General features: G+C 37.7%; 1 protein-coding gene and 1 long non-coding RNA gene across 2 annotated transcripts in view; one reads left to right on the top strand and one right to left on the bottom strand.

Moving 5' to 3' along the window:
• LOC136884060 (intermembrane lipid transfer protein Vps13) overlaps window positions 1-27,534 on the bottom strand; it is an 816,621-nt gene that overhangs the window by 204,080 nt on the left and 585,007 nt on the right. The window contains exons 39-40 of the mRNA XM_067156088.2: window positions 12,769-12,816; window positions 1,833-2,036 (exon numbers count right to left, since the gene is read on the bottom strand). Coding sequence (XP_067012189.2) covers window positions 1,833-2,036; window positions 12,769-12,816 — 252 coding nt within the window. The remainder of the gene's footprint in view (window positions 1-1,832; window positions 2,037-12,768; window positions 12,817-27,534) is intronic.
• On the top strand, window positions 18,668-20,181 carry LOC137497028 (uncharacterized). Its single transcript, XR_011017615.1, has 3 exons — window positions 18,668-18,967; window positions 19,276-19,434; window positions 19,722-20,181. It is a non-coding gene; the product is annotated as an uncharacterized lncRNA (long non-coding RNA).

Raw genomic sequence — 27,534 nt, 5'->3', positions numbered from 1 at the left:
AGCAGTGATAATGTATTTCTCAAATATGTTCAGACAAAGCAGCTATATTACATGTTATAAATCCCATTTTTGGTCCGTACTGAAAATTTACAGTTCAACAACAATAAAGGTGTTTTAATTTTATCCACCTATTCAATACTTTTATTTCCACTTATAGTGGTTACATAAATAGACTCACAGTTAAATGGGACATGTTTCACCCTCAATTAAGGGCATCTTCAGCCTAAAAACAATCAAGAGTACAACTAATATTAAAAGTGGAAGCTAAAAGTTTAGCCAGTTATTAAAATTCGGGACATAAAAATGTGAAAAATGATTGTATCATTCCACTTGATTGTTTTTAGGCTGAAGATGCCCTTAATTGAGGGTGAAACATGTACCATTTAACTGTGAGTCTATTTATGTAACCACTATAAGTGAAAATAAAAGTATTGAATAGGTGGATAAAATTAAAACACCTTTATTGTTGTTGAAAGCAGCTATATCTGTAAATTTACACGTTCATATTTGCGTAAAGACCACGTGGACCTTGCAGAGTGTTGCAGAGTGATAAATGTTTGTTTATGCCTATGTTACTCTTTTAATGGAAGGAATTTTAGTTCATTTAATTTTTTCAGAATGCGCCTTCCTAAAATTAGGGTGCGGGGATTATTCGCGTAAATACAGTATATATATCCGAGTCATTGGGGGCTCCAAATTTAAAATGTAAATACTGTAAAATAAAATAAAAAAAGACTATTCAAATGATAGAGGAAGAGGTAAAAGTCACTGGGTCGGCTAAGTAGATGGGAGAGTGAAGCAAAGTTCCATGTTTGGCAAAAAACTGTAGGGACATGCAGGGACTTAAGTGCAAGCACGTTGTCCTGAAGTAGTGTTCTTAGCCAAATCTCAGGTTTTCAATGGATGGACTCCCACAAAATATGTAAAATATCCAGATACAGTCTCTTGTTGAATGTTTTGCAGTCAGGAATGAATTCCAAATGGACATTTACCAGGAGACAAAATAAACGCTCCAGCTATACTTTATTTTTGCTATGATCCTGCCAGATTCTATTTCATAGTGGGGTAAACAATGGTTTCCATGCAGAAGATGCATATTTTGAATAAATAGCAAACAAGTAGCATCATGTTCCATCATTTGTAAAAATCTTCTTCAAAGGTGGAGTGATGAGGAATCCTTTGCTCACACAAGCAGCACGTGCGAAGACAGAGAGTTATAATGTCCATCAGTTCAAGAACAGAGAGATCCTTTTGATATCTGTTGTGCTGCTCAGGAGTAGTGAAGCATGCACAGTGGGAAATGGTTCCTTCATTGGTTGCAAAGCAAATGAGGAAAGACTATTTCACAATTAGGAACAATATTATGACATTCAGCATAAAGAATAAAAGAGTATGACTATTTTGATTTTCAGTGGTTGTCAAATATTTCCAACATTGTAACTGTTAAAAATAGTGGAGTCTTGCATGTAATACACATCATTTATGAGCTAAAACAAAAATATATTTAACTTTTATTCTACTTATACAAAGCTAAGATATATCGGCAGACCTTATAATTTTGTTTCAAATAAATTGCTCATAGTGAAAGCTGTATTCCATTGCAGATATATCTGCATGCTTAAGTTGGCCATTCTACCTCATCATCAACATAATGGAGGTAGGATGCATTTCAGACACCATTATTTCAACTGCATGCTCCTGGTTTAATGGGGGTGAGCAATCCCCTAACTTTTGGATTCTACTTTGAATAATACATTATATTACGAACATACAAGTAGAAGTCTTATGGATACTGCAAGAACAACGAATAATATGAAGCTATTAAAAAGTACCTTGTAAAGCACTCCGTCAAATTTACAGTCGATAACTCCAGAACTTCCAGCTACGTCCAGAGAAAATTTGTCAGACCATTCCCCATCTTCAACCTTGATAGATGCTTTCTTCTTGCCGAAGAAACTTTTAGCTTTGAATGAAAAAAGAACAGGTCCCTTGAAGTCGTCTGGATGATACAAGATGTTTGCTGTATCATCTGACGGCTGTGGAATTTAAAATTGTCATTTATTTCAATTCCTCCTAAATTGCAATAAACAAGCTAAGATTAAAATACATTCATATTTTTATTAATTCTTCTCTTCTAAACAATATACTAGCTAATACATATCTCTAAGACATGAATCAAGATTTACTAAAAATTGTGTAAAACTGGTTTTCTATATCTGGGCTTGATGTTTTATGAATTTCCTTATTACAAACTTCAAAGAAAAGGCAACAGGAAGAATTTTAAATCCTGAACACTCAACATCTACGAAACATAACTGACTTCCTCTCGTAGCATTTTTCAATTACCTGGTGCGCACTGAAAACTGATCCTGACAGTCCTTCTGTGGTCTAAAACTCCACTGGTTTTCATTCAACTTATTCTCAACCACTGATTGCATCCTCCCTTTCAAAATGCCAGTGAACATCTTGCCTGGTATACTGATCAATGAAATACCTTGATAGTTGTTGCAAACCTTCATGTTCTCTTGCTTATAGATAGGTGCAACAATTACTGCTTTTGACCAGTCAGGAGGTACCTTACTAATATTCCATGCTAATCTTATTACTCTATGAAGCCCCCTATTTCCACTATATAATACACCATTTCAGGTGTAATTTCATCCTGTTGCTTTATAACTATGGAGTTTATTTACTATCCCTTCCACTTCCTCAAGCATAATTTCACTAATATCATTGCCGTCCTCCCCATGAGCTCAGCTGTTTAGGATGTCAATAGAAAGATTTCTTTTACACTGAGAAGACCCTCAAAACATTCCTTCAATCTGTCAGGAAGTGATTTCCTGAGATCTACTATTTCACCTGATTTTTTGCAAAACACTGTTCATTTCCTTTTTCCTTCCCTTTCTAAGATATTTTATTACTGTCCAGAAAGGTTTCCCTGCACTTAACCTTCCCTTTCCAGGTTATTATTGAAATCTTTACACTACTTCTTCCTGGACTCAACAATTATTTGTTTTACCCTGTTTCTTTCATCTACAGACATTTCCCTGTCTGCATCAGTCCTTGTTTGGAGACATTTCTGATATGCCTTCTTTATTTTTTTCATTTACAAGCTGCCCTCACTTCATCATACCACCAATATGTTTGTTTTTTCCCATTTTTACTCTAAAATTTACCAAAATATGCACGCAACTGTGCTGCAAAAAAAATATAAATATCCATGTAACTAAACCCACCATTATGACATTCATATACTAAGTATTTTTATTACACTTAAATAATTCATCCAAACCCACATACAATTTATGAATAACAAATCAAAAATAGAAAAGATCACACACATTCAATTTACAGCTACGAGTATGTTTTCACAGTTAATAAATGTTAAGTCAAAGGCATTTCACAGAAACCCAAACAATATATACACACACAATGCAATAGCTTCAGACAATTATTTACAAGACTGCTTGAAAATAGTGTTCAAGGTTTGCAGAAAGTGATTCTGGGTTCACACTTCATTCAATATAACTGTATCTTATTTCCTGCCACCTTATTCAAACTGTTAATAATTTTATGTGGTGTTCGTTTCTGGTGAGGCATAACACAGTATAAACCAAGGTCAGGAAATTTATTGTGAAATGTTCCCCACTAAACAAATGTTAAACACAAAAGCATTTCCAGCAGGAACAAAAAATGTTCATGATAGAGGTGAAGTTTTTTCACATCTAAATTGAAATATAATATGTCCACCTATTCAATACTGTGTATGTTCAGTCTTCAGCACTAAGGCTGGTTGGATCCTCAACAGCTCCGCCATCAGCTGTCACAGATGGCCTAGGCATCACTGAAGAGGCGTACTAGGGAAATGAGGAGTGAGGTAGTTTCCCGTTGCTTTCCTCACTGAGCCGGAAGTTGCTATTACATATCAGTCTGCCAAGCCCACTGACTACACATTATAATCTTCTATATTATTTAATTAACATTATATTTAAAAGCGTATATGTTTGAGCTCAACTGAGCCATCTTCAGCACCAGAAGGACATAAAAATGAGTAACTCATAGAATAAAAATGCAATTTTTGGTATACATAAAATATATATCTATTAGACAGTACAGATAAAATATGGTGAAATGACATTAAAATCTTTTGAAAATTGTTAGCTCCATCCAACAAAATCTTTTTGTTTCAAAAATATAATCTTGATGTAATACTGATGTTATCTTGTATTGAAAAGATGTCTAGAAGTTATTCCTCATAGTGATAGAAGATATCTGGGACTAGATCCTCATAATTTTTATGCAAATAGGCCTAAGAATGAAAAATATAGTTATTTTGTTGAAAAAATTATTCATTGTATATCGCGGAATGGGGATATGTACTGAATGTCTAATCACCTTGCGGGTCGGTGGAGCATCTTATGTCACATGCAATACAGGACCTCGAAGGTCATTTAACTTATAGCATACTCTAATGACTGAGTGCACCATACCTGCTCAACAGGTTATCATAGTCAGTTATCATAGTCAAGTTCACATTTGACCCTTCTCCACTCAAAATTCTGATGCATCAACTATGATCAGTGTTGAATGAGGGAGATGACTACGGTGAAACCTGGCCATGGACTGACGTCTGTTTTTCTGAAGATTATCCAGCTCAAATGTAGACACGTATTAAAATGGCAGCACATGTTGATGTTTTCGATAGCACTTAGGATGACACAGTAATTGTTGACTATCTGAATCACGATCAAAAGGGACATTCACAATTTAGTATTTATTTATTTTTCACCTAGTCGATACAATGATTGCTTAAGGCAATTTTTAATGGTCAAAAGTGGTACATGTTTCGTATATTATCAACATCTTCAGCCACATAACACTGTTTAGATGAAAAATATATAAAACTGACAAAGTAATGCTTTAGAGGAAGTGTCCTTAAAATTAATTATTAATTATGTTAATTTTAAGGACACTTCCTCTAAAGCATTACTTTGTCAGTTTTATATATTTTTCATCTAAACAGTGTTATGTGGCTGAAGATGTTGATAATATACGAAACATGTACCACTTTTGACCATTAAAAATTGCCTTAAGCAATCATTGTATCGACTAGGTGGAAAATAAATAAATACTTAATTGTGAATCTATTGAAGTGCGATACGGACCATGAAGCTGATTTTACAAAAGGGACATGTCGGAGTAATTGTGGAAAGGGCCCTTTTAAGATTATGGTGACAGAGAATTTGAAGAGAGATTTTGTCTGTCGAAAGAAAGAGTAAGCAAACTCGTGTCCTCATCCCGAGGTGGTGCAGCTCTTTTCAGCAACACCCCCAATGGAAGTGAGCTGTGTGTACCATTTCAACCACATACCAGCTCTCCCACCATTCTTAAATTTTTGGCAGTACCAGGAATCGAACCCGGGCCCCCAAGGACGGCAGCTAATACCACTAACCATTATGCTATGGAGGCGGACAAAAGAAACAGTGAGGTGGTTATTAGACCAAATAAATGATTGGTCAGAATTTACTACTAGTAGAAATTACCCTGTTTTCCCATGAGCAGACTTAATTACAGTAAGGGCATATTCAATTGATGGTTTCAATATTGGAACTGGGGACAATGCTAATATACACTGTACAACAAAGTCCTGTGTGATTAGTGATTTATTAGAGATCTTAGTTTCATTGTATCCTCATTATATAAATGAGCAGAACTGGACGGACGGACAGATGGATTTGCACTCTTGTAAGGGTTCAGTCTTTTGAAGGCATAATGTAGAACTTTTCTGGAATGGGAAATATTTTTTCCTTAATCTGTCAAACCATCAGTGATCACAATATATTAATAAGAGACACTGTGGTTTGATGGCCAGGCTCTGTACACGACTGTACCACGAGAATAACATTCACTTCATGCTTGGGGAAAAAAGCAGATCCCTCTTTCTGTTTTCCATTACCAGTACATGAAATTGAGGTTATAATTGTATATGAAAACAGATCAGTTAAACAAATGAAGCATGTGTGACAGCTGGATATGCTCATTCAGCAGTGACTGTCAATTGAAAGTACATGTTATCATGTTTGTATGTTATAGATGCTTTCCTTTGTCATGAAGAGTTATTATCACAGAGTTAACGTCAGTCAAATGTATGGTTGGCTGACATTGTTTTATTGACCAGTAGTGAATGTTGATGTATTACAGACATAGTTTGGATGAGGTAATAATATTATGATCATTTTTATGATCAAAATTGCTGCACTCGGCCATTGGATGTGGAAGAATGTAACAGAGGAAGAAGATCCAGGTCTCAGTATTCACAGTAAAGAAAGTGACCAGTGTATAGGAGTAGAGCACCAGCAGAATATTCTGTAGAGTTATTGAGTATCACTTTCTGTAAGTGCAATAGCTATCACCATATGCTTATCCATTGTGAAAGAACTAAAGCCAATAACCGTTCAAGTACATTAATACAGACTTCTTGTTAAGAGTGCTAATGAGAGTTGCAGTGATTTTCATGCATAAGTAGGTAAAGCGAGGAGAGTCTTGTGCAGAACGAAGCATTACCAAAAAACAAAACACACACACACATTTCATCAGAGTGACAAGGGAGTACTTCTACAATACTTATGTCTTAAACAGAAAGAAAAATGTTTGTTACACCAGGATTGGCTCTTGCATGCAAAGGCTTATTGCAAGAGTACTTTAATCATTTTTAGTTTTTACCGGGGAGGACACCACTATCACCGCCATCATCATGGACTGAAGTCCATGCCTTGTCATTGTAACTGTGCCAGGGGTACACATTCTTCGGCTATTTAAACTGTGCATTTTCTCTAGGGCCATCTACAGTATGTCAGTGAACACGAACTTTTAAAACTTCCTAAAACTTTCTTCTCTGTTGGTTAGATGGTTCTAGCATTTATTTCCTAGTGATCTCTGGTGGGCTAAACCCCAGTTAATCAACAGAGAAAATTAATTTGTTATATTTGGTAAACCTTTTCTCTGATTATTGTTTGCTTTATGTACCACAGTTGTCAGTACTTCACCTGGTTCCTCCACTAAGGTAATCTGCCTATCATATGCCTGCAACTAATTTCTCTAGCCAATCAAATCTGCAGGAGTGTATGGAAATTTAGCCTATCAGCACTCTGGGATTTTAATCTGGAATTTTCCCCTACACAGCTATTTAAGGAGAGCACTTTAGGGCAGTCTTATCTGATTTGCTCTGGTTATTGAGAGTGAAAATTGACAGAGGTGAGAGAGGGCCAGGAGGAACGGCGCGGCCAATTTGAAGAAGAATTAGCACTGAAAAGTAAGGGCAGAATTTACCTAAACATGTGACTGTGACAGCGTGTGTTTCGAGGGGAAGATTTCAGCATTCTTAACATCTAATATGTAATCTTTTCTTTTGGGGCTGAAATGTAGGACCTTCTGCGCAGTCTTCGGACTCTTATTTATATTCCCTACTGGGAAAAATTTAATGTAAGGGAGCATAAGTGGTGACCCTCGGTACGATCCCCTTCTACTTTTGAGCTGGTTGACGAAAGTTTTCAATCTCTACATTTTGGAAATCTTGTCTCTGCTTTTAAATTTTTCCACTTTAGTCACCTGTTGTTTAAAAAAATGCTATTTGTTCGGGGTGTCGACCTATAGAGATCTTTTGCCCCTAGTTGCACCATGTGATATGAACCTGCATGTAATTGGAATGGAGGAAGTGTAGAGTGTTGAATGCGAGGAAAGGAACATTAAGGGCGACACAAACACCCAGTCTCCAGGCCAGGGATATTAATCATTTACAATTAAAAACCCCTGAACCAGCCGGGAATCGAACCCGAGGCAGCTAGGTGACAGGCGGACGCATTGCCCCCTACACTGCGGCGCTGGACTAGTCTCCTGTTTTAGTATGGGATTAGCCTTTGTCATTGGGCCTTAAGCCGACTTAGTTTCTTGTCTTTCCCCAAAGTTTGTTAATGAGTATCTTTTGTTAATGGCCTGTTTTGTGTAACTTTTTCCTTTTTCTTAAGGCCTTATAGTATCGATAATTATGCCCCTGTATAATCCTTATGGTTTTTCGGGTAACCATGTCTATGTTTATGTTCCCTTGAGGAACAGTACTTAACTTGATTGCAAAACCTTGTATTGGATAAGCTTACAATGAGGCAGCCTGTATATTAACAAGATGAAGTTGGGGCCACCCAACTGGTTACTAGTGTAAATGAAAATGTGAATAGCAACTTATTGCTTGATTGAGGCTAGCCTCTATGTATTTTGGAGCTCAGACTCTGTAATATTGTATGTGTTCAGAGCAACTATACTAGTTCATAATACTGTACCTGTCAAAAGCAATTATGCTCCTTCATATGTTGGCTAACCATTGGGAGTTTCTCCCAATTAATCTTGTACATGTTTAAGGACTTCTTAAGTTCAGTGCATTATTGAAGCTGACAAGCTTGTTGTTAATGTGAATATCTCCTAGTAACATTTCATTGGCTTCTTGTTATTATTAAATTATTCTATCTGAATTTTAAGAAAGGAAAGAAAAAAAATTACAACTTTTGTTAAAGTAAAATTTTGCTCTAAGTGATCCCCTGTCCAGACATTCACCCCAGGTGCTTCCTATTCCTCTGTGAGCCACGGAAGGACAGTAAGAGTAACCATTCCTCCCTATTCCCATTCCTTTTTCTATAGCTCTCTTCAGTTCTTCATAACTCTTGAAACACATCCAGTTCTTTAAATCATCCATGCACTTCATTTTTGGTCATCCATTCCTTTCCACTACAGGATCTTTCCTTCAATTTGCTCTTCCAAAAAATGGCTATGTCTTAAAACGTGATCTATGAACTTAATAGTCTTCTTTACATTTCTTCCAAGAATCCTCTTTTCCTTTAAGACCTGTATACTGGTTTCTTACTCTGTCCAACTTGTTTTGGTCATCTTTATTTCCACATTCATATAAGGAAAGATCTTCATTGGGGTAATCACATAAATATGATTGGAAATAAAGGGTACAAATCTCTGCATACAGTTATGAGGGTGTTTAAGGGTTGCAGTAAGGATGTAAAAGAGAGGGAATACAAGTCTCTGGTAAGACCCCAAATAGAGTATGGTTCCAGTGTATGGGACCCTCACCAGGATTACTTGATTCAAGAATTGGAAAAATGGAAAAAATCCAAAGAAAAGAAGCTTGATTTATTCTGTGTGATTTTCGACAAAAGAGTAGAATTACAAAAATGTTGCAAAGTTTGGGCTGGGAAGACTTGGGAGAAAGGAGACTAGCTGCTCGACTAAGTGGTATGTATTGCACATAATAAATCTCATTTTTGATCCGTATTGAATATCAATATAATATTAAAAGTGGCATGTTCTGAGTTGTCAGTGGAGAGATGGCATGGAATGACTTCAGTAGACGAGTAAGTTTGAGTGGTGTCTTTAAAAGTAGTAGAGATCACAATATGAAGGGGAGTTATGGATTGGAATAACTTACCAAGGGAGATGTTCAATAAATGACCAATTCCTTTGCAATCATTTAAGAAAAGGCTAGGAAAACAAGAGATAGGGAATCTGCCACCTGGGCGACTGCCCTAAATGAGTTTCCTGTTCACCTATTATATACCTCTCGCTGCCATATAATAAAGAACTTCAAACAAGTGTTTTGGTAAATGGTTTTCTAATTTGATATTCAAATGTCTGTTTGTTAGTAAGTTGTATTTGTTGTTGGAAACTTCATTTTGAAGTGTTATTCTTAGTTATATTCTCTGATAGGACTTGAATCAACAGATGCTTCTTAGAATCATTCTTCCAGATATATTTACTGTAGAGTATGACTGTCAACTAGAGCAGGCATATCAAACTGATCACAATAATATGAAAGAGCTCAGTTGCTTCTGTATTCGAAAGGATTAATCCCAATATATATCTTAGAAAAGATGAATGGAGAAAGCAATCACAATGTAAAAGAAAATATTTTGAAAAGTACATCTTTTATATAAGCAGAAATGAGCCCAGGATTCCCACTTGAAACCCCTTGGAATGCAACAAATTTATAAGATTGGCCACAGGAACCCTTTATTTCCTCCTAAAATGCACTGGGCAATTTTTTATGCTTATGCAACTTAAATGGAGTATATTTGTAGTTCTCTTTCTATTGGTCTTATATACAGGGTGAACAAAAAATGCCGGTCATGGAGGTCGGCATGCAGTTACTCGTTAAAATTCGTGACAAAATTTTATCTAGCAAAACCTAGTTTCACCAATAGGTTTAATAGAAATGCGAGTTAAGAAAAGAGGATCTGGCAACGCTGTAATGGCATGCAGCGTGACCAAGCACAGGTTGCATGAACTCGGCGCTCTGCTGGAGCTGTCTCATTAGCTCAGTGAGACGAAGTAATGCCATAAATGCCGGTTGTGCGGACGCGCTGATGTTCGAGTTGCTTTCATGCCAATTTTTTTTTTTTTTTTTTCAGTTAATGTATCAAATTGTATCCAATGTACACCTCCACTATGCAATACACTATGGTCTGCCTTACTGTTACAGTTAACTTTATTTAAACATTAAAACATAACATGAACTTCTTCAAGACGTAAACAACCACCTGGTTTTGTTCATGGCACAAATAAAGCCAATACGTACAGCATAATAGTGGATAGAGTAACATCGTCTCTATCCAATGCGGTACAAGGAAACGCAATACAGTACAGCAGGTAGGCTACACTAGATTGCCCATTATGCAACGCACAATAATTCAATAGTGTACGTGTGACGTCCAGTCTTATCTTCACAGAGCCGGTACGTACACTTACGAGCAACATTCACTTCACAGCAGATGCTCAAAGCGACCACATTGCATTTGCAAACACTTCACCACTCACTGGAGCACACTTTGCCGGACCCTACGCAACACACCTCCATCCACCATTGCTGATGCAGCATGCACACGAGCTGTTACTTCTTATACATCCATGGGTGGAGTACTAAAAACATGTTCCTTTAAGTGTCCCCACAAATAAAAATCTAGTGGATTAAGGTCCAGGAAATGTGGAGGCCAGAACATTGGACCTCCACGACCAATCCATTTCCCTGGAAACGCTTCATTTAACCACTTACGCACAGTCATTCCAAAGTGTGGCGGTGCACCATCATGCTGAAAATATAGCTCTCGCTGAACACCAAGTGGAACTTTTTTCTAAAGCGTCAGGCAAACTATTGCCCAGAAATGCATGATAGCAGGGCACATTCAACTTGTCCGGCAATAGGTAAGAGCCTAAAACCACTCCTCCCACGATTCCAGCCCACAGGTTTATGCCAAAGCGTGCCTGAAAGCCACGTTCACCGGTGACATGTGGGCTGTGGTCAGACCAATAATGACTATTGTGATGGTTGAAAATACTTTTCATTATCTTCAACTTGTTGCAAAAGCCATTCATAGAACTGTACTTGTTGAATGCGATCTTCTGGCCGCTGGTGTTGAGTTAACATGTAATGATCTGGATGCAGGTTTTTGTTGGGCAACATGTCAACAACCAGTATTTGAGATACCTGGAACTGCCCTGCAACATTACAGGTACTTCGTCGAAGTGATTGGTGAACGGCTTCAAGAATGTTGTCCTCTGTTTGTGGAGTACGTCTAGTCCTTGGACGACCTCTGTCCACTACTTGTGGATGAAGATTACGGTTTCCCGCAGGCGTTGCTCAAGGCAATGAAAAACATTCTTATCGGGATGGCGCCTTTGAGGGTACAGTGCTGCATACTCACGAGCAGCAACAGAAGCTTGGTTATCAAGATGCACCCAACACTAAAAGCATATTGACATATTCGCCATTTGTGTACTACATCAGGAAGCCACCCTACATGCACTTGACAGGACCAGTTATGGTTGTGCTCTGCGTGGTTAGTCGACTCATGCATTCAGTTGAATGGATCACACCATCATGTGTTCGAATATTGTCATGTAATAACAGGATGTCATGCTTACAAACGTAGTTACATGACGGGAACAAGGGACCTGATGTCACACACACAAAAGAAAAAACCTGACGTAGATTCGAGCCATAGCTCCATGGTGCACGTGGGTTTGATAACCCAGCTGTCTATTCAGCGAGCTGCGACGGCGGGTACGGTAGAGCGGGATGATGCACGTTTCTCTATTACATTCCGATGCACTGCAGGATGTGACAGTTTTGCCAGCTTCTTGTATTCGACTTGTTTTCCAGCAGCACCAAATTTGATTTGGCTATAGAAACTTTTGTCTTGCAACGGGATGAGGAATCGCATGCTGACCTTCAAGTGCGGCATTTTTTGTTCACCCTGTATAATGAAAAGCCTATGGCTATTCAATAAATGACATGCTGACAGGCCTGTTTTAGAGTTCTGTTAGCTTTTTTTTTTTAAAATGCTATTTGTTTGGGGTGTTGTGTGATGTATCTTTTGTCCCTACTGGCACCATATTGTATGAACCTGCCTGTAATTGGTGGTGGTAGTGTGGAATGTTGTGTGTAAGGAAAGGAAGATTAAGGACATCACAAACACCCAGTCCCTAGACCAGGGATATTAATCATTACAATTAAAAACCCCTGACCCAGCCGGGTACTAACCCGTGGTCACCGGGTGACAGGTGGACGCGTTGCCCTGTACACCGCGGGGCTGGACTCTGTTAGCTTGCTATAGATCAAAGTTCACATTCATCACTCTCATGCTGCAAGAAAAGTACAATGCCAAAGCCATAGTCAGCAAGGATAGGGTATTTAATAGAATAGGATTAGGGAGATACCTTCATAGGACTTCCAGATGACTCTCTTTTCTCACTTTTATGGGATTTCTGTAAAGGTTCAGAACAGAATTAGGACAGGGTTGTAAAACTGTCTAGCACTACATGATGATGAAATATTGCATCTATGCTCCTCACTGAACATAACACATCAATTAAATTACGTGAATATTAAAAATAGGGACAAGCAAATACATACACCAACTTGCACAATGTCATCATGAAGGCAACACAGACATACTTCATTCAGCTCTTATACAACTACCAGGAGTAAGAAACAAAACAAGCCCAGCAGACTTTAAATACAGTTGAACTTATTACTATGTACCATATACAAAAATATACTAAGATTAGAAAAATACTTGAATATTACCATAAAATACAAGATGATTATACATCATATTTGTAAGCCACTTGCAAGGTTCAGTAGTACAGGAAATAATTATGTCGACAGTAATTTTGTTGCACAAAAAGTATTTACAGCCCAGCTGAAAATAGTCAATACTGGCTGCTATATAAGTCTGATAATGTTAGCATTGCTAAGATGATGTTGTACGGCTTCCTTTTAAAGTAGTCTTAGTAACCCTCCCGATTGTAAGCAATGGCTATGTAGCTTTGTTTGAGTACGGAGGGTGTGGTACAATGAAGACCTATTATCTGCTGTCTTCTCTGGCAAGTGTGGTGCTGTGTGGTAACAATCAGTTATTTCTACACCTCTTTTATCATATGACTACTTCAACACACATGGCATTGACTAACTTTTGACAGAACTTCCTGTTTGTTCCTCCTATTGAAACATTTTCAATTTTGACAGAAGCAGACAACACGTCTTCAAACCACCATCTTTCTACATACACAACATGCATGCAATGATCATTTGATATGAATAACACACCAACTTGTAGCTCTACCTGTAGTGTAACACAGTTATACCAAAATGCCATTTCGAAATTACTATTTTAAGTTGAAAAAAAAAAAAAAAAAATGCTCATAACTCTTGGGATGCAATGATAATTATTACAATTAACACTTACATCAAGCGACTTTATCAAAGCTACAAAGGAAAAGCAGTAACTACTCATGAAAGGCACATAAGCAGTTTTAACAAGCACTTTCTTCTCAGAATATTTATTAGGAATAGAATAATGAGCTGAAATAACAACATCATCATCATCATCATAACTGGTGTAGGGTCATGGTGTACCCACTGCCCAGTGGGAAAACCAATACAATTAGTGACCCTGTAACCATACGACGGTATGAACCCCAGGTTACTTAGATAATGAAATCACACAAATCAATATGTAATGTAGATGGATAAAAATCATGTGATTTACAGTAATTAAGTTAATGTCTCCAGGACACTGCCCTTGAGGTGGTAGAGGTGGGATCCCTCACTAAGTCCGAGGGAAAAACTGACCCTGGAGGGTAAACAGATTAAGAAGTTAATATGTATTAACATTATATCATAAGCATGTTATTTTGTATACTGGTAGTTCATATATTTTGGTGGAAGTCCGTACAAGCGGAATAGTAGTTAATATTGCTCAAGCTTGTGTAACTTGGGAAAACAGTGGCTAAATCTGGAGATACTGTTGAAGTAGGATGGAAATATTTGGAAATGTTGCATCACAATTTGGAAACCCAGGTGGCAGTATTACCTGTATTACCCGGCGGTGCCCAGGCACTTTATTGATTGTTTACTTTTAGATATTTTATTACCTGTTAATTATGTGTAAAGCAATTTTTTGTAGATTTCTTTATTGTGACATTGATATTTTAAGAATTATTTTGTAGTTTATACATTATTTTTATATGTTCAATTTCAAATTTTATTTATAGATTATTTTGTTCCTCATGAATTAAACTAATCTCGATCAGTTTTTACATTTTCTTCATCACCACTTCTCACCATGCCTGTACTGCTGGACTGGTACTTAAACGGCATCCAGAGTGTCACAATACATCTCAGGGCGACCACAGAAAGTATGAATTTGATGCTAATATTAGTCATTTTCAATTATTCCTGTATGTCACTCCCTCCCCTAGGATTGCTAGGTGTCGTCTTACCCCTTTCCGAGATAGTAATTCATATTTATCTCACCATAATTATTCTCAAATTAATCTAATAAATTCTTCCTACTATCCCTCTTCATATTATTATTATTATTATTATTATTATTACTATTATTTTTATTATTATTTTTATTATGGTGACTTAACTTCACGTGTTACACTACCATTAGTGATATTTATGGTTAATGCATAAGCTTTTACACTTTCGGTCTACTTTGGCACTAAGCAATTGATTTAAGACAAGATTCACTTGGGTTATTATTATTATTATTATTATTAAAATGGAAAGTTATATATTTTTATTTCCACTCTCTAGAATTTAGTCACATATGTTAAGTCCCAATATGAACCGCCAAGATCCAATTTAGATCGAACGGGACACCACGGTATTCGGAACCGCAACCTTCATTTCCATACTGCCATTAATTTTATGGGGACACCATGTCCTCCCAAGACACATCTCAAATCCCATGGCACATCGCGGCTGGGCAACCACATCCAATGCCTGTGATTGCTAAGTTATTCCTTCCTTTTCATTTGAAGTCCCTTTTATCCCACCGGAACTCTTCAAACATGTAATTTAATAATTAATCCTCGGTGCATGGATTCTGCCACTCATAACACCGGAATCGACATTATATTGTCTTAGGCATCGATATTTATCTATTTCATCATCAAAAACAGTACAGCTCAATTCTCACCTCATGCCGGATTTTCGTCCCGCACGGCTTCCAATCTTAAAAATGGGCTCTAACCACTCTGGGCTTTCAACATAATGTGACCATCCTATACACGTGGCTCTATCCCTTCCAAACAAAATTTTATGGTTATTATAGAGTCCAAAAACGTGAAATCAACAATTTATGTTGAATCAAATTTACTGCCCGAATTAAAGTCTTTTACGCCACATGTTATCTCTACATTGATTATTACTTTCACCTGTGAACTTTCACAGCATTATCATTATATTTTAACTTGCAAACTTATAAAGCATTATTATTATTATTATTATTATTATTATTATTATTATTATTATTATTATTATTATTATTATTATATTTTCACATGACCTTCCGTACGCAAACACAAATTTTACACACCCTGGCACTTTCATAATCTGGTTGTCTGGTAACAAATATGCCTAACTAAGGTACAAATAAGAACCGTGGTGATTGAAAAATCAAAATAAACTGGGTTAGCATAAAAGAAAAATCTAACACTTGAAATGAACTTAAATCAAAGTATTCACAAACAGCATGCATTAATCGAAAGAAATATCCCATATTTACATTATATACAACAAACAAATATTCAATTAATTAGTCTAACCCATAATTACGTTAATGTAAATTAGTTCGTCCATCTATCTTCAATAAATCATGGATTCGGGAAGCGATCCATGTTTTACGTTAAGTAACCATGATTAATTTACCCCGAGTCACGTTCTGTCACGATAACATCCCCAAATATATCCAATTAGTGTACTCATTCCTGTGTAGAATTCCACTGTCTCGTGCGATGGAGAAGCCTCATGGCCCCATATTGGTTTACTCGTGCATCATGTCGCACTTTATAATATTAACAAAACAAAACACTTCTGGGTGATTACCCATGATTAACACCTTACTAAAGAATTTACAATGATTTATACAAAAACAACACTTATAGGTGCCAAAAGACCCATTACACTTTCACCATTATATTCTTCCTTGAGCCCGAACCACAAATTGTGACACTTATGACGATGTGTTGTTTTATTCGACCCGGCGCGTATCGCGTTAGTCAACCGGCACTTCCTGACGTCTTCTAGGCCATCTTGTGATCACTTCGCTCCTACAGTTCCCTGCTCGGATAATTGTATTACCGTCTATTTTGAAATATTTACTTCAGGCTCCGCACACTGCCTTCCAAAAGTACTATCGGCGTTCCGTTAGTTATTTGTATTCAATCACATGAAACCTTTTAGAAATATATTAAATTCAACATACAGTTGTACTGATTATTTACACTTGGTACTATGAATAATCTCACTGTTTGTCTTCATTCTCATAACTCGCGTACTTTCAGCTCTAACTGACTTCAAATGCGTCCCGAGGTACTGACTTACAGAGTCAATGTGTCAGAGTCTCAACGACTTCATACGACTGATACAACTGGTGCGACTGACATGACTGGTGACTGGTAACAAATGGTGATGTGAGGGTGCATCTCCGGGTTATTTATGGACGATATGGTTTCCCGCCTGGGTCATCCGCGGTCTTACCAGAGGGAGGGGGGTTAGTTATCCTAAATCGGCACTTGCAGGTGGATTTGGATCTCTGAATTCATCCCACTTAATAAACTAGCAATACACACTCATGTGTCGTATTCTGATCTCATATCATTCGGCGATCACGTAGATATTACTTGATTTCTGTCCTCTACTTTTCGCGCGCTAAGTCGGCGTCTATGCTGGTGCGATATCGCTGACCAATAGGAAAACAGTGTGGGCCTTTTCCTAGAATTCTTTATTGTAATCCATCAGTATTACAATTAATCAACATGGGGATGATATCACAAAAATCCCATCTGTTCAATTCGGTGGTTGGAATATTTTAATTATTATTATTACTGGAGATAACTGGAGTTCATTTTGACTTCGGTTATGTTGGTGCATCTGCGAGTCCTTTACTAATTTTGTCATTGGCTACCACTGCAGCGGTTCATTTAAATATCTCCCTCTGACAACTTAACAACAAAATGCCTCGAGGCGTGGGAAACTCTATTGCGAAATATTCTACGTATTTGTGACACATGGAAAGGTTCTTGTTCAAGAAAAAATGCTCTCTCACTTCCTTGTAGCAATTAGGACTGTTGTTCTGAGTCCTAGATTTAATCCTCTTAGCTTTTGACAAGGATATTTACTACCCATTATGACAGGCTTAACTCTTGGCGACAGATTGTCGGGAGCACGTCTGACTGTGTTGAAATCTCTTGGTCTACACCAGAATGATAATGTGTATATATCAATACACTCATATGCCTGCATTTATTTTATAATATCAAATCATGATACCTCTGGGCTATCTCATCCGTGTACAATATAGATAGATCAATGTGAAACAACCTAGTGATGCTAAGCACATTTGTATAGACTTCCTGGTCAACCAGGGCACTGGGAATATTTAAAAGTTTGAACGAGATTTCAATGACTGTAACATGCTAGAAAAGTCGTGTAGAGTGTGTCTACCAGCTGACTTTTAGAACTCTACTGCCACATGGTTACCAGGCAAATATAAACTGATTCTAGTACTGCTGTTAAGTGAAGCTTCTTTATTATAATCATCATCATCATCATCATCATGGGGGTTCACTGTTGCTCACGTCCACAGGTATTACCTACCATTACCCTGCACGTGTCCCCCGGGTGGTGCTAAGCAAGCAACTACAATCAAGATGAGACCGAACTGTCATAAACGACCTCTCGGTCGTGATAACCTATATTCGTCGAACAGTCCTTTTAAGGACTATATTTCAAACATGGAAGATCGGCCCACAGATCAACATCTGCCAGTTTAACATCGAAGGCATTAGTAGAGCCAAGAGTGAGTATTTATCAAGCATCTTACAGAAGCACTCAGTTGATATTGTTGTACTACATGAAACACACACAGAGAACACTGAACAGTTATTGGCAAGGGGAAAGATACCAGGATTTAAAATGATAGCAGCTCACGACCATGCTAAATATGGAATTGCTACTTACATTAGAAATAACATTTGCAACTACAGTACCATACCAGTAAGGGGGCTGTCACACAGGCTCGATCGAACGACTGCGATCGACCGACTAAGAAAACAAACCTACAGAGGGCAGTGGCACCAGTCACACAGCATCGATCGTCAGCGATCAACTACGAGCGATGAAGATCGACTGGTTTGTAAAAACAAACGTGTCCGTTTTTCAGTCGCAGTCGTTCGATAATGGCGGACGCAACATAGTCATCTGTTGATGAGATCGAAACATTAATTTGCTTAGTGTATGAAAACAAAGTGGTGTATAATCCTAGACTCCCTGGATATAGTAATAGGGAGACCGTGAATTTTGTATGGCATTCTATAGTGTGGAGAATTGGGACAAAAACTGGTAAGTAATTATTAGATTTATTACGATTATCTTATGAATAGTGTTATCTTAGATTATTTATTGATAATAGATATACGGAATAGAGTGGTAAAATGAGTTACACTAGGAGAAGTAGTAATTATCATTCTTGTAACTTAATTGAAGAAATGTTTGGAAAACATAAGCAGTGCTTTCCTAACCTCCATCTCGTACCTAATGAAATGAATACCATTGTTTGCTTTAATGACAAATAAGTGTAGGCCTATGCCATAAGTAGGCCTACTACATGTATATTTTCTTTGTCACAATATTCTGATTCATTGTTTCAGGAAAAAGTTGTGCCAAAACATGGCAAATTCGGAGGGCTGGATATCGAACTTGGAGAGATAACATCCTCCCTCTCCTCCCAGGTTCTGCTGTACAGAAAACATAAAATGGGTCTACTTCAATGCCCTCAACTTTCTGGAACTCTTCATTGCTGGAAGAAGGTACAATTCTGTAATATTTATTTTTAAAAGTAGGCCTACATTACAGACCAGTGTTCTAGTTGTGAAAGAGTGAGGGGAAGATTCAGTCTGTAGGCCATAAGTTCCACCCATCTGTTCATTAATTTATCAAATATAACTGAAAGTAATATAATATAATCTAACCTAGCAATCATCTTACTAAAATAATTATTGAAAGTAACAATTTCTTAAACAGAAGGCTTGTGTCCAGACTAAAATGTAGCTCCAATTTAGAAGAATTGCATTAATATGTTGTTCATTTTTTTCAGTTCTATAACAAACACATCTATGGAAGTGGCACCTGGTGTATGAGAGCCTTTTCACCAAGCTGAAATATAGGAGGAGGAAGCAGAAATAATTTGTGTTGGAGGGGTTTAACTCCTACAGTTCAGAAATTACTGAAGGGACTTCAACTTCCAGTCCAGTGGCTTCTGCTTCTACAAACAGCTTTGCCAGCAGTTAAAAATAAAAGAAACAGAAATGTGAAAGTGACAGTGATGTGTTAAGTGAATATTTAGAAAAGATACTGAAAACTGAAAAGAAAATATAATCAATGTTATTTTTAGTGTCTTCATGATGACATGGAAAGAATGAGTGAACTAGGTCGAAGGGTTTTCAAAGTTAAAATTCAGAAACTGTTGTATACAGTGTTAGACCAAGAAAGAATCTAATAAAATTTATGTTCTTGAGAAATGTTCTACTTTTTAAATTAAATCATTTTTTGTTATACTTATCTATCAATATTTATTGGAATACTCAGTGAGTTATGTGTATTAGGACCTGATGGGAAAGAACCTTAACTCCAATTTTTATTAATTATTAGCATTATTACAACATCTTAATTTGTATATTTTATGTGGTAGAACAGGTATGGTTTACAAGGAAAGGAGTTTTTGAAATACATGTAGTAGGTCCTTTCTGTGTGTATGTAGTAAGCAGTTGTAAAGCACAGGTGGTCTGAAACCAGACCAGCGTATTGATAGTTCTGTCCAAGAGCTGACTTCCTTCTTACGGTATACTGTTGATCACAACTGCAAACTCATTGCACTAGGTTTGTACAGCACAGGTGGTCTGAAACCAGACCAGCGTATTGAGACTTCCTTCTTACGGTATACTGTTGATCGCAACTGCAAACTCATTGCACTAGGTTTGTACAGCACAGGTGGTCTGAAACCAGACCAGTGTAAGGACATTAGTAGTTTTGTCCAGGAGCTGACTGCCTTCTTACAGAATACTGTTGATCACAACTGCAAGCTCATTGCATTGGGTTTACTGCATCTGTGTTCAATGTTGCTTGCTATACTGCCATCCTGCGAGAATACACATCCTAAATACCTATTTGAAATTATCTACCTGTTCCAGTTTTGTATTCTCAACCTGACATTCAGTTCTATTTTATCTCCTCATTCCAAGTACTCTCCTGCCATTGTACTTGTCTGCACCAGCAATCACTACTTTCATGTCTGTTACCGTACTTATAATTTATTAATAACATATAGGCCTACAGAGGGCATCAAGGTAGACTGATTATTTTATTTCTTGTTCTGTAGATCCATTAATATTAGATTGCACAGTTTCAATAGACCAAGTTGTTTGCATAGGACAAAATTCTTACTACAGTTATACCTGACAGAATCCCTCCCTGCCACCTTATAACTTTGTAACTTAGGTAGCCTTTATCTCCTCATTCCAAGTACTCTCCTGCCATTGTACCTGTCTGCACCAGCGATCACTACTTTCATGTCTGTTACTGTACTTATAATTTATTAATAACATATAGGCCTACAGAGGGCATCAAGGTAGACTGATTATTTTGTTTCTTGTGCTGTAGATCCATATAAACAATGAAAAACAAAGATGAAAAATTCATTTGTAACTATTTTGACGGATGTTTCCACCAAAGTTTTGTAGATTTTAATCTACAACATAAAAAACTGTATTTTGTGTGATGTGATATTAAGGGGATATGATGGCAGAATATGTACATTATTTATAAAAAATATATTCATATGACAGTTACATGCTTGTAATAACAGGTTGAGTAGATTAATTACCCTGTAAGTCAATCCAAGATCTTACAAGGCCCATACACCCTACTCTGTCAAACATTCATTTATATAATTGGTATTTACAAACAATTTTGACAGGCAATGTAAGATATAGCAAAATTAAATCATTTACCACCTGAGGCCTAAATAACATTTTACTGTAGATGGCAATAGTAGTCTATTTAGTTGTTAGAAAGGCATACTCTTCACTTCTAAAAATAGAAGGCAAGGTGCTTGTTATTAGCACCTATTATTTTTTGCAGTGGTTGGTTCTCATTTTTGGTGAAATTGAAGGCAAAGTTTTCATTTTCCTTGAACTGATACATAAGGAAAGTATTTCAGGATGGATAGATAGGCTTGGTCATGTTCATATCAGTAAAGAAGTTACATATGAACAATACACAGAAAGGCAAAATCAACATTGAGGTAAGAAAGAGAGTCCTACCAGACCTTTGCGGAAAAAGTTGTTACTCTGTACCAAGGAGTTTACTAGTAACTTGGATGGAAGTGCAGGATTTATATTAATTGGCTTATTATTGCCAAGTGAGCAATTAGATCAGCTTGCCAGTGCAAAGTTTGGGGAGACAGTACTTTATGCTTAGTGATGAGGATAATAAACAAGACCTTGTGTGTAATTTACATGTAGTTTTGACAAGTATCAGTCTATTACACTGCCAACGTACTTATTAGAACAATATTCCAGAAGCTTTTCCTATAGTTATTAAGCTAGTGTACAGAGCACTAGCCTCACCTGAACTCCTCAAGAAATGTACACATATGTGAATACACAGAATCCTAAAGAGAATTTACTTTGGAAGAGATGTCCATAGACAACCTTTCTTCACAGCCATTTGGTAAAATTAGCTGCTTTCGAAGCTGCTGTAGTCTTCAATGATATAAATTAAGACAGGATTGTCATTCTTGCAAAGTTTGGATATGGACCTGGATTCTTTGCACAAAACGCAGTAGACCTACAGAAATTCAGCAACATGCTTGTCAAGAAAGCAATATGATACTATTCTGAACATGGCACAATAACAAAGAAGAGGAGAGGCGACAAGAGATTTGCAGAGGATCATGAGGGAGAGAAATAATGTAAGGAACTCCATTGCTTTTATCATTTTCACAATATTCAGAGCATATGTGCATTTTTCTTTCTTTCAAAATTATTTACAGGATTGTAATGAAACTTGACACACTATTTCTACATTAGGTAATGTAAATTTTGACTGGAAGCATTTCTTGATATGTCTATTATTTTGGTAGGTGGGATCTCACCAAGTGGTATGAAAAAAAAAAAAAAGCTGTTAACCTCCATCTAATAAACACCTCAAAATATCATTTGAAAAGACAGTAATTATGCCCCAGGATCCAGCATCATTAAAACAAATAAGCATAAATGGTATCAGTCTTAATATTTGAAATACAATGAGCCACTTTTGTGAGGCTTTTGTTGGAATTTTCACCCTGTCAAGAATTCTGGCTGTAGTGCTCTATGAATGGCATCATATATAATAGGAACAAATCCACTGATGTATTGTGAGCAATCCTAAATCTGTATGAGTCACCGATGTCCAGAAACCTGTAGGCCTAAATAAATATATTTCCACTGTTGATGGTAGCACCTTCAAATTATGAATTCAAATTGATGTAGCCTACATAACAGTTTTCAGTCCTTTTTATCAATACTTTATTAGAATTCTGCAGAATGCCACTAATCTTTTATTTGATATATTTTGCCACGGACATACAGTAGTTGTTTCGAAGGTGAACATCACTTTTGACTTTAAACCTAAAAAAATCGTTGTGAATATTGAATTTAACGATAGTGTCAGCCTTTCCTCAGAACTTATACTTTTCCTGTAATTTGTTTGCCTGATGTTTATTACTGACTTCATTTTTTCCTTTAATTCCTTATACCGTAATTATTGATGGGCATTCGGTACTAGTTCCTGAATTTTTCTTCGTCATTCCGCAACGAAGGCACACTTTGGTGGAATTCTCCATGGCTCTTTACCTTGTCCACTGCGATCGTCTGGTTCTTTCCTTTCTCCTAATATATTCATAGGTTAGAATCATATTTCCACCCGAATTATCGCTTTCACAACACATTCTTTTTCTCTCGTGAATATGAATACATCTATAGCCTGTACGGTACTGGGCGGGAGTATCAGCTGTTTCCGTGCAGTCGATCCCTCTCGATCGATGAGCAGTGTGACAAGGTAAATGAATTTAGTCGTTAGTACTCGATGCCAGTTGGTCGCTCTTGATCGTTCGATGCCCTGTGTGACAGCGGGCTAAGCAATCATCCAACCTATTTCTCCACCTCAGTACAAATAGAAGACATTATGGTAACGAATATTTACAAGCCACCCAATGAAACATGGCCTGATCCCATTCCCATAATACCCTCTCATAATAACATCATCCGTGAGATTTCAACAGCCACCATACATCTTGGGGCTATAAGCAAGACGATGAAAATGGAACTAGGTCTCAGAATGGGCTGAAGTAAACAACCTTGCACTGATATATGATCCCAAAGATAAGGGAACGTTTCACTCAGGCCATTGGAAATGTGACTACACACCAGACCTTTGCTTTGTTTCGCACAGTTTTATGTCACCATCTTGCCGTGTTAGGAGACAAGTGCTCAATAACTTCCAGCACAGCCAGTATAGACCCATAATCTACCAAATAGGAATTCAGATCCCAGTTATACAATCTATACCCAGACCTCGCTGGAACTTTCAGAAAGCAGACTGGGTTGCTTATGCCAAGTCTACTGATGCCAACATCAGATGGATTAAACCTGTCCCACAGAACTACACGAGGTTTGTTGGCTTAATAAAATCAGCAGCAAAAACATGTATTCCTAGAGGATTCCGTAAAGACTATATACTGGCATGGAGTGAAGAGTCCAGCAGACTGAGTAAGGAATTCAAAGAAGATAGCAGTCACGAGAAAGCAACAGATTTACTACAATCACTTGATCCTGCTAGAAAAGAGAAGTAGGTAAAGACTGTAAAAGACATGAATTTCACCCATTCTAGCAGAAAAGCATGGTCACTTATTCGGAAATTAGATTCCACATCCATACCACCAAAGCAACATTCCCCAATCAAGGTAGAAGCAACAGCAAATCACCTCGTTTCTACCTCTAAAACACAAGGAATAAACTGACCACAAAATGGGTTGAAACTGAGCTTAAACAGGCAAAATGAGAAACACAAACGAACGCGACCTATTCACAACCTTTCACATCACAAGAGGTTGATGAGGGAATAAAATCACTCCGAAATGGCAAAGCTGCAGGAATAGATGGAATCTACCCAGAACTACTAAAAAGCTGTGGTCCAGCTACAAGAAGATGGCTCGCTGCATTCTTCAGCTCCATACTTCAGTCAGGAAGACTTCCCCCAATCTTCAAGAAGTCAAAATTATTGCCCTTCTGAAACCAAGAAAGGATCCAACTCTCCCACAAAGCTATCGACCTATTGCTCTACTCTGCGTCACCTACAAGTTATTAGAAAGACAGATACTAAACCGAATAGCACCAGCCATCGAAGCATTCCTTCCAGTTGAGCAAGCAGGATTTCGACCCGGCCGTGACTGCAGTGACCAAGTACTGTCCTTGACCACATATCTGGAGGTTGGTTTTGAGAAGAAATTGAAAAGCGTCTCTGTCTTCTTAGATCTTACAGCTGCATGTGACACAGTCTGGAGGGAAGGTCTTATGCTTAAACTGATTAAAGCTGTTCCTTGCTTAAAAATGACTACACTAATTGACAGAATGTTAAGCAACCGACTATTTCAAGTTCACTCAGAACACAACATAAGCAAATTCCACAAAGTCAACAATGGTCTGCCTCAAGGGTCGGTTCTATCTCCTACGCTCTTCAATTTATACATCCACGACCTGCCTGAAACAGTGTCCTGAAAGTTCATATATGCGGACGATATTTGCCTTACAATTCAACGACAGAACTTCGCAGAAGCTGAAATACTTCTTAACCAAGACCTTGAACTGTTGGATGACTACTTTCAAAGATAGTATCTTCATACCAACCCACAGAAAACAGTGACATCTACATTCCATCTGAACAACGCAGAAGCAAACAACCATCCAAGGGTCTTCTTCAAGGGTCATGAACTACAATATTGTGCCAATCCCAGTTACTTAGGAGTAACAGTGGACAGGTCTCTTACGTACAAAAATCACCTGCAGAAAACCGCCAACAAACTAAAAAGTCGTAATAACATTCTCCAACGACTGGCTGGAACTTCTTGGGGAGTGGATGGAAACACATTAAGGACAACATCTCTGGCTTTGGTCTATTCTGCAGCAGAATACTGCTCTGGTGTCTGGCTTAACAGTGCTCACATACAGCTAGTAGATTCACAACTTCGTCAAACCATGCGGATCATAACTGGTACACTTCATGCTACACCGACCCAATGGTTACTGGTTCTCAGCAATATACTACCTCCACATATCAGGAGACAGAAGGCCCTTTTTCAGCTATGGACCAGAATGCTGAAGAATGAACATCTACCTGTTCATGAGGATATCAGACAGAAATGCACACGCCTTAAGTCTCGCCAGCCTGCTTGGAAGACTGCCGTGAAGATAACATCCAGTGACTTCAACCCCACCTCTAAACAGTTAACAGAGTGGTCTTTATCACCACCTCAGGCAATAGTGGATATTAATAACCCATCCACAAAACTGGCAGGCTTCGATCTGCCACGCTGCACCTGGAGTAAACTAAATCGCATGAGATGTGGAGTAGGTAGAACAGCATCTACTTTACACACCTGGGGCTGGTCAGTTTCTCCATACTGTGTTTGTGGAGAGGTTCGACAAACAATGAAACATGTAGTGCAGGAATGTCCACTGCGTGCTTTCACTGGCACCATGGAAGATCTCAACTCAGCAACACCTGAAGCAGTGAAGTGGGTGGTGGGTTTGGACATTCACATTTAGCGAGATGTACATCGCTCACACTCAATGTGTATATACGAACTGTCAGAGTTGATAGGTGGATAGTGATGTAAATATATTGTGTTTTCTTCTTAACTTTGTAAATTGTTTTCTTTGACTGTATAGATATGATAATTTGTATTTGCTTTGTACTCATCTTTCACTGGTTGTGTAAATAGTTTATAGGTTGTCATCATCCATCATATGCCAAATAAATCATCATCATCCACGATCCTGCAAACTCCAATGAACCATCATAAGTGGGGATGGATCCACCTTTTAAAGCCTTGTAAAGAAATGTGCATGTGTTTTAAGTCACTGTCATTTCTATTTACCAACTACTCAGCTCAACGAGACCTTAAGGATCATAACGGGCACATTAAGATCAACTGCTATGCCATGGTTGCACGTATTGGCAAGTATACCTCCTCCACAACTATGAAGACAACAAGCTGCTGCCCAAACTTGGAAAACTTACAGATGTCCTGACTTTAAACACCTTCCGATTCACTCAGAACTGAGTAATCCACCAACCATGCATCTGAAATCCAGGAAGCCTATTTGGGATAATAACATTATTAAGCAGCTAGGGCCATTCAACATCAGCAAAGTCTGGAAGGAAGGGTGGAGAGATTTCTCATCATCTCGTCAAATCCAATTAGATGACCCTTCCCGGCATGTTCCAGGAATTCATCTACCAAGAGCTACATGGTGCCAACTAAACCACGTACGAATTGGTCATGGTAGGTGCAAAGCAACGCTGCACAAATGGGGGTGGCTAGATTCACCTGCTTGCGACTGCGGAGCTCAAGAACAGACAACGAACCACATCATTCGGGAGTGTCCACAGCGTAGCTTTACAGATGTTTGGGAAGAGTTCATGAAAGCATCAGCTCCAGCGCTTTCCTGGCTGAAGAGTTGTGATATTCATTTTTAATTTATTAGTACATATTTGTGTTAAATAATGTAGATAATTTGTTCCATACGAAATATATATATACAAATTCCTTCCAAGATATTGGTTGCCTACCTACTTCTTCAGATTTCCTC

The sequence above is a fragment of the Anabrus simplex genome, chromosome 1, assembly GCF_040414725.1.
Source record: "Anabrus simplex isolate iqAnaSimp1 chromosome 1, ASM4041472v1, whole genome shotgun sequence".
NCBI lineage: Eukaryota > Metazoa > Arthropoda > Insecta > Orthoptera > Tettigoniidae > Anabrus > Anabrus simplex.
This window is presented reverse-complemented; position numbering and strand designations above follow the sequence as displayed.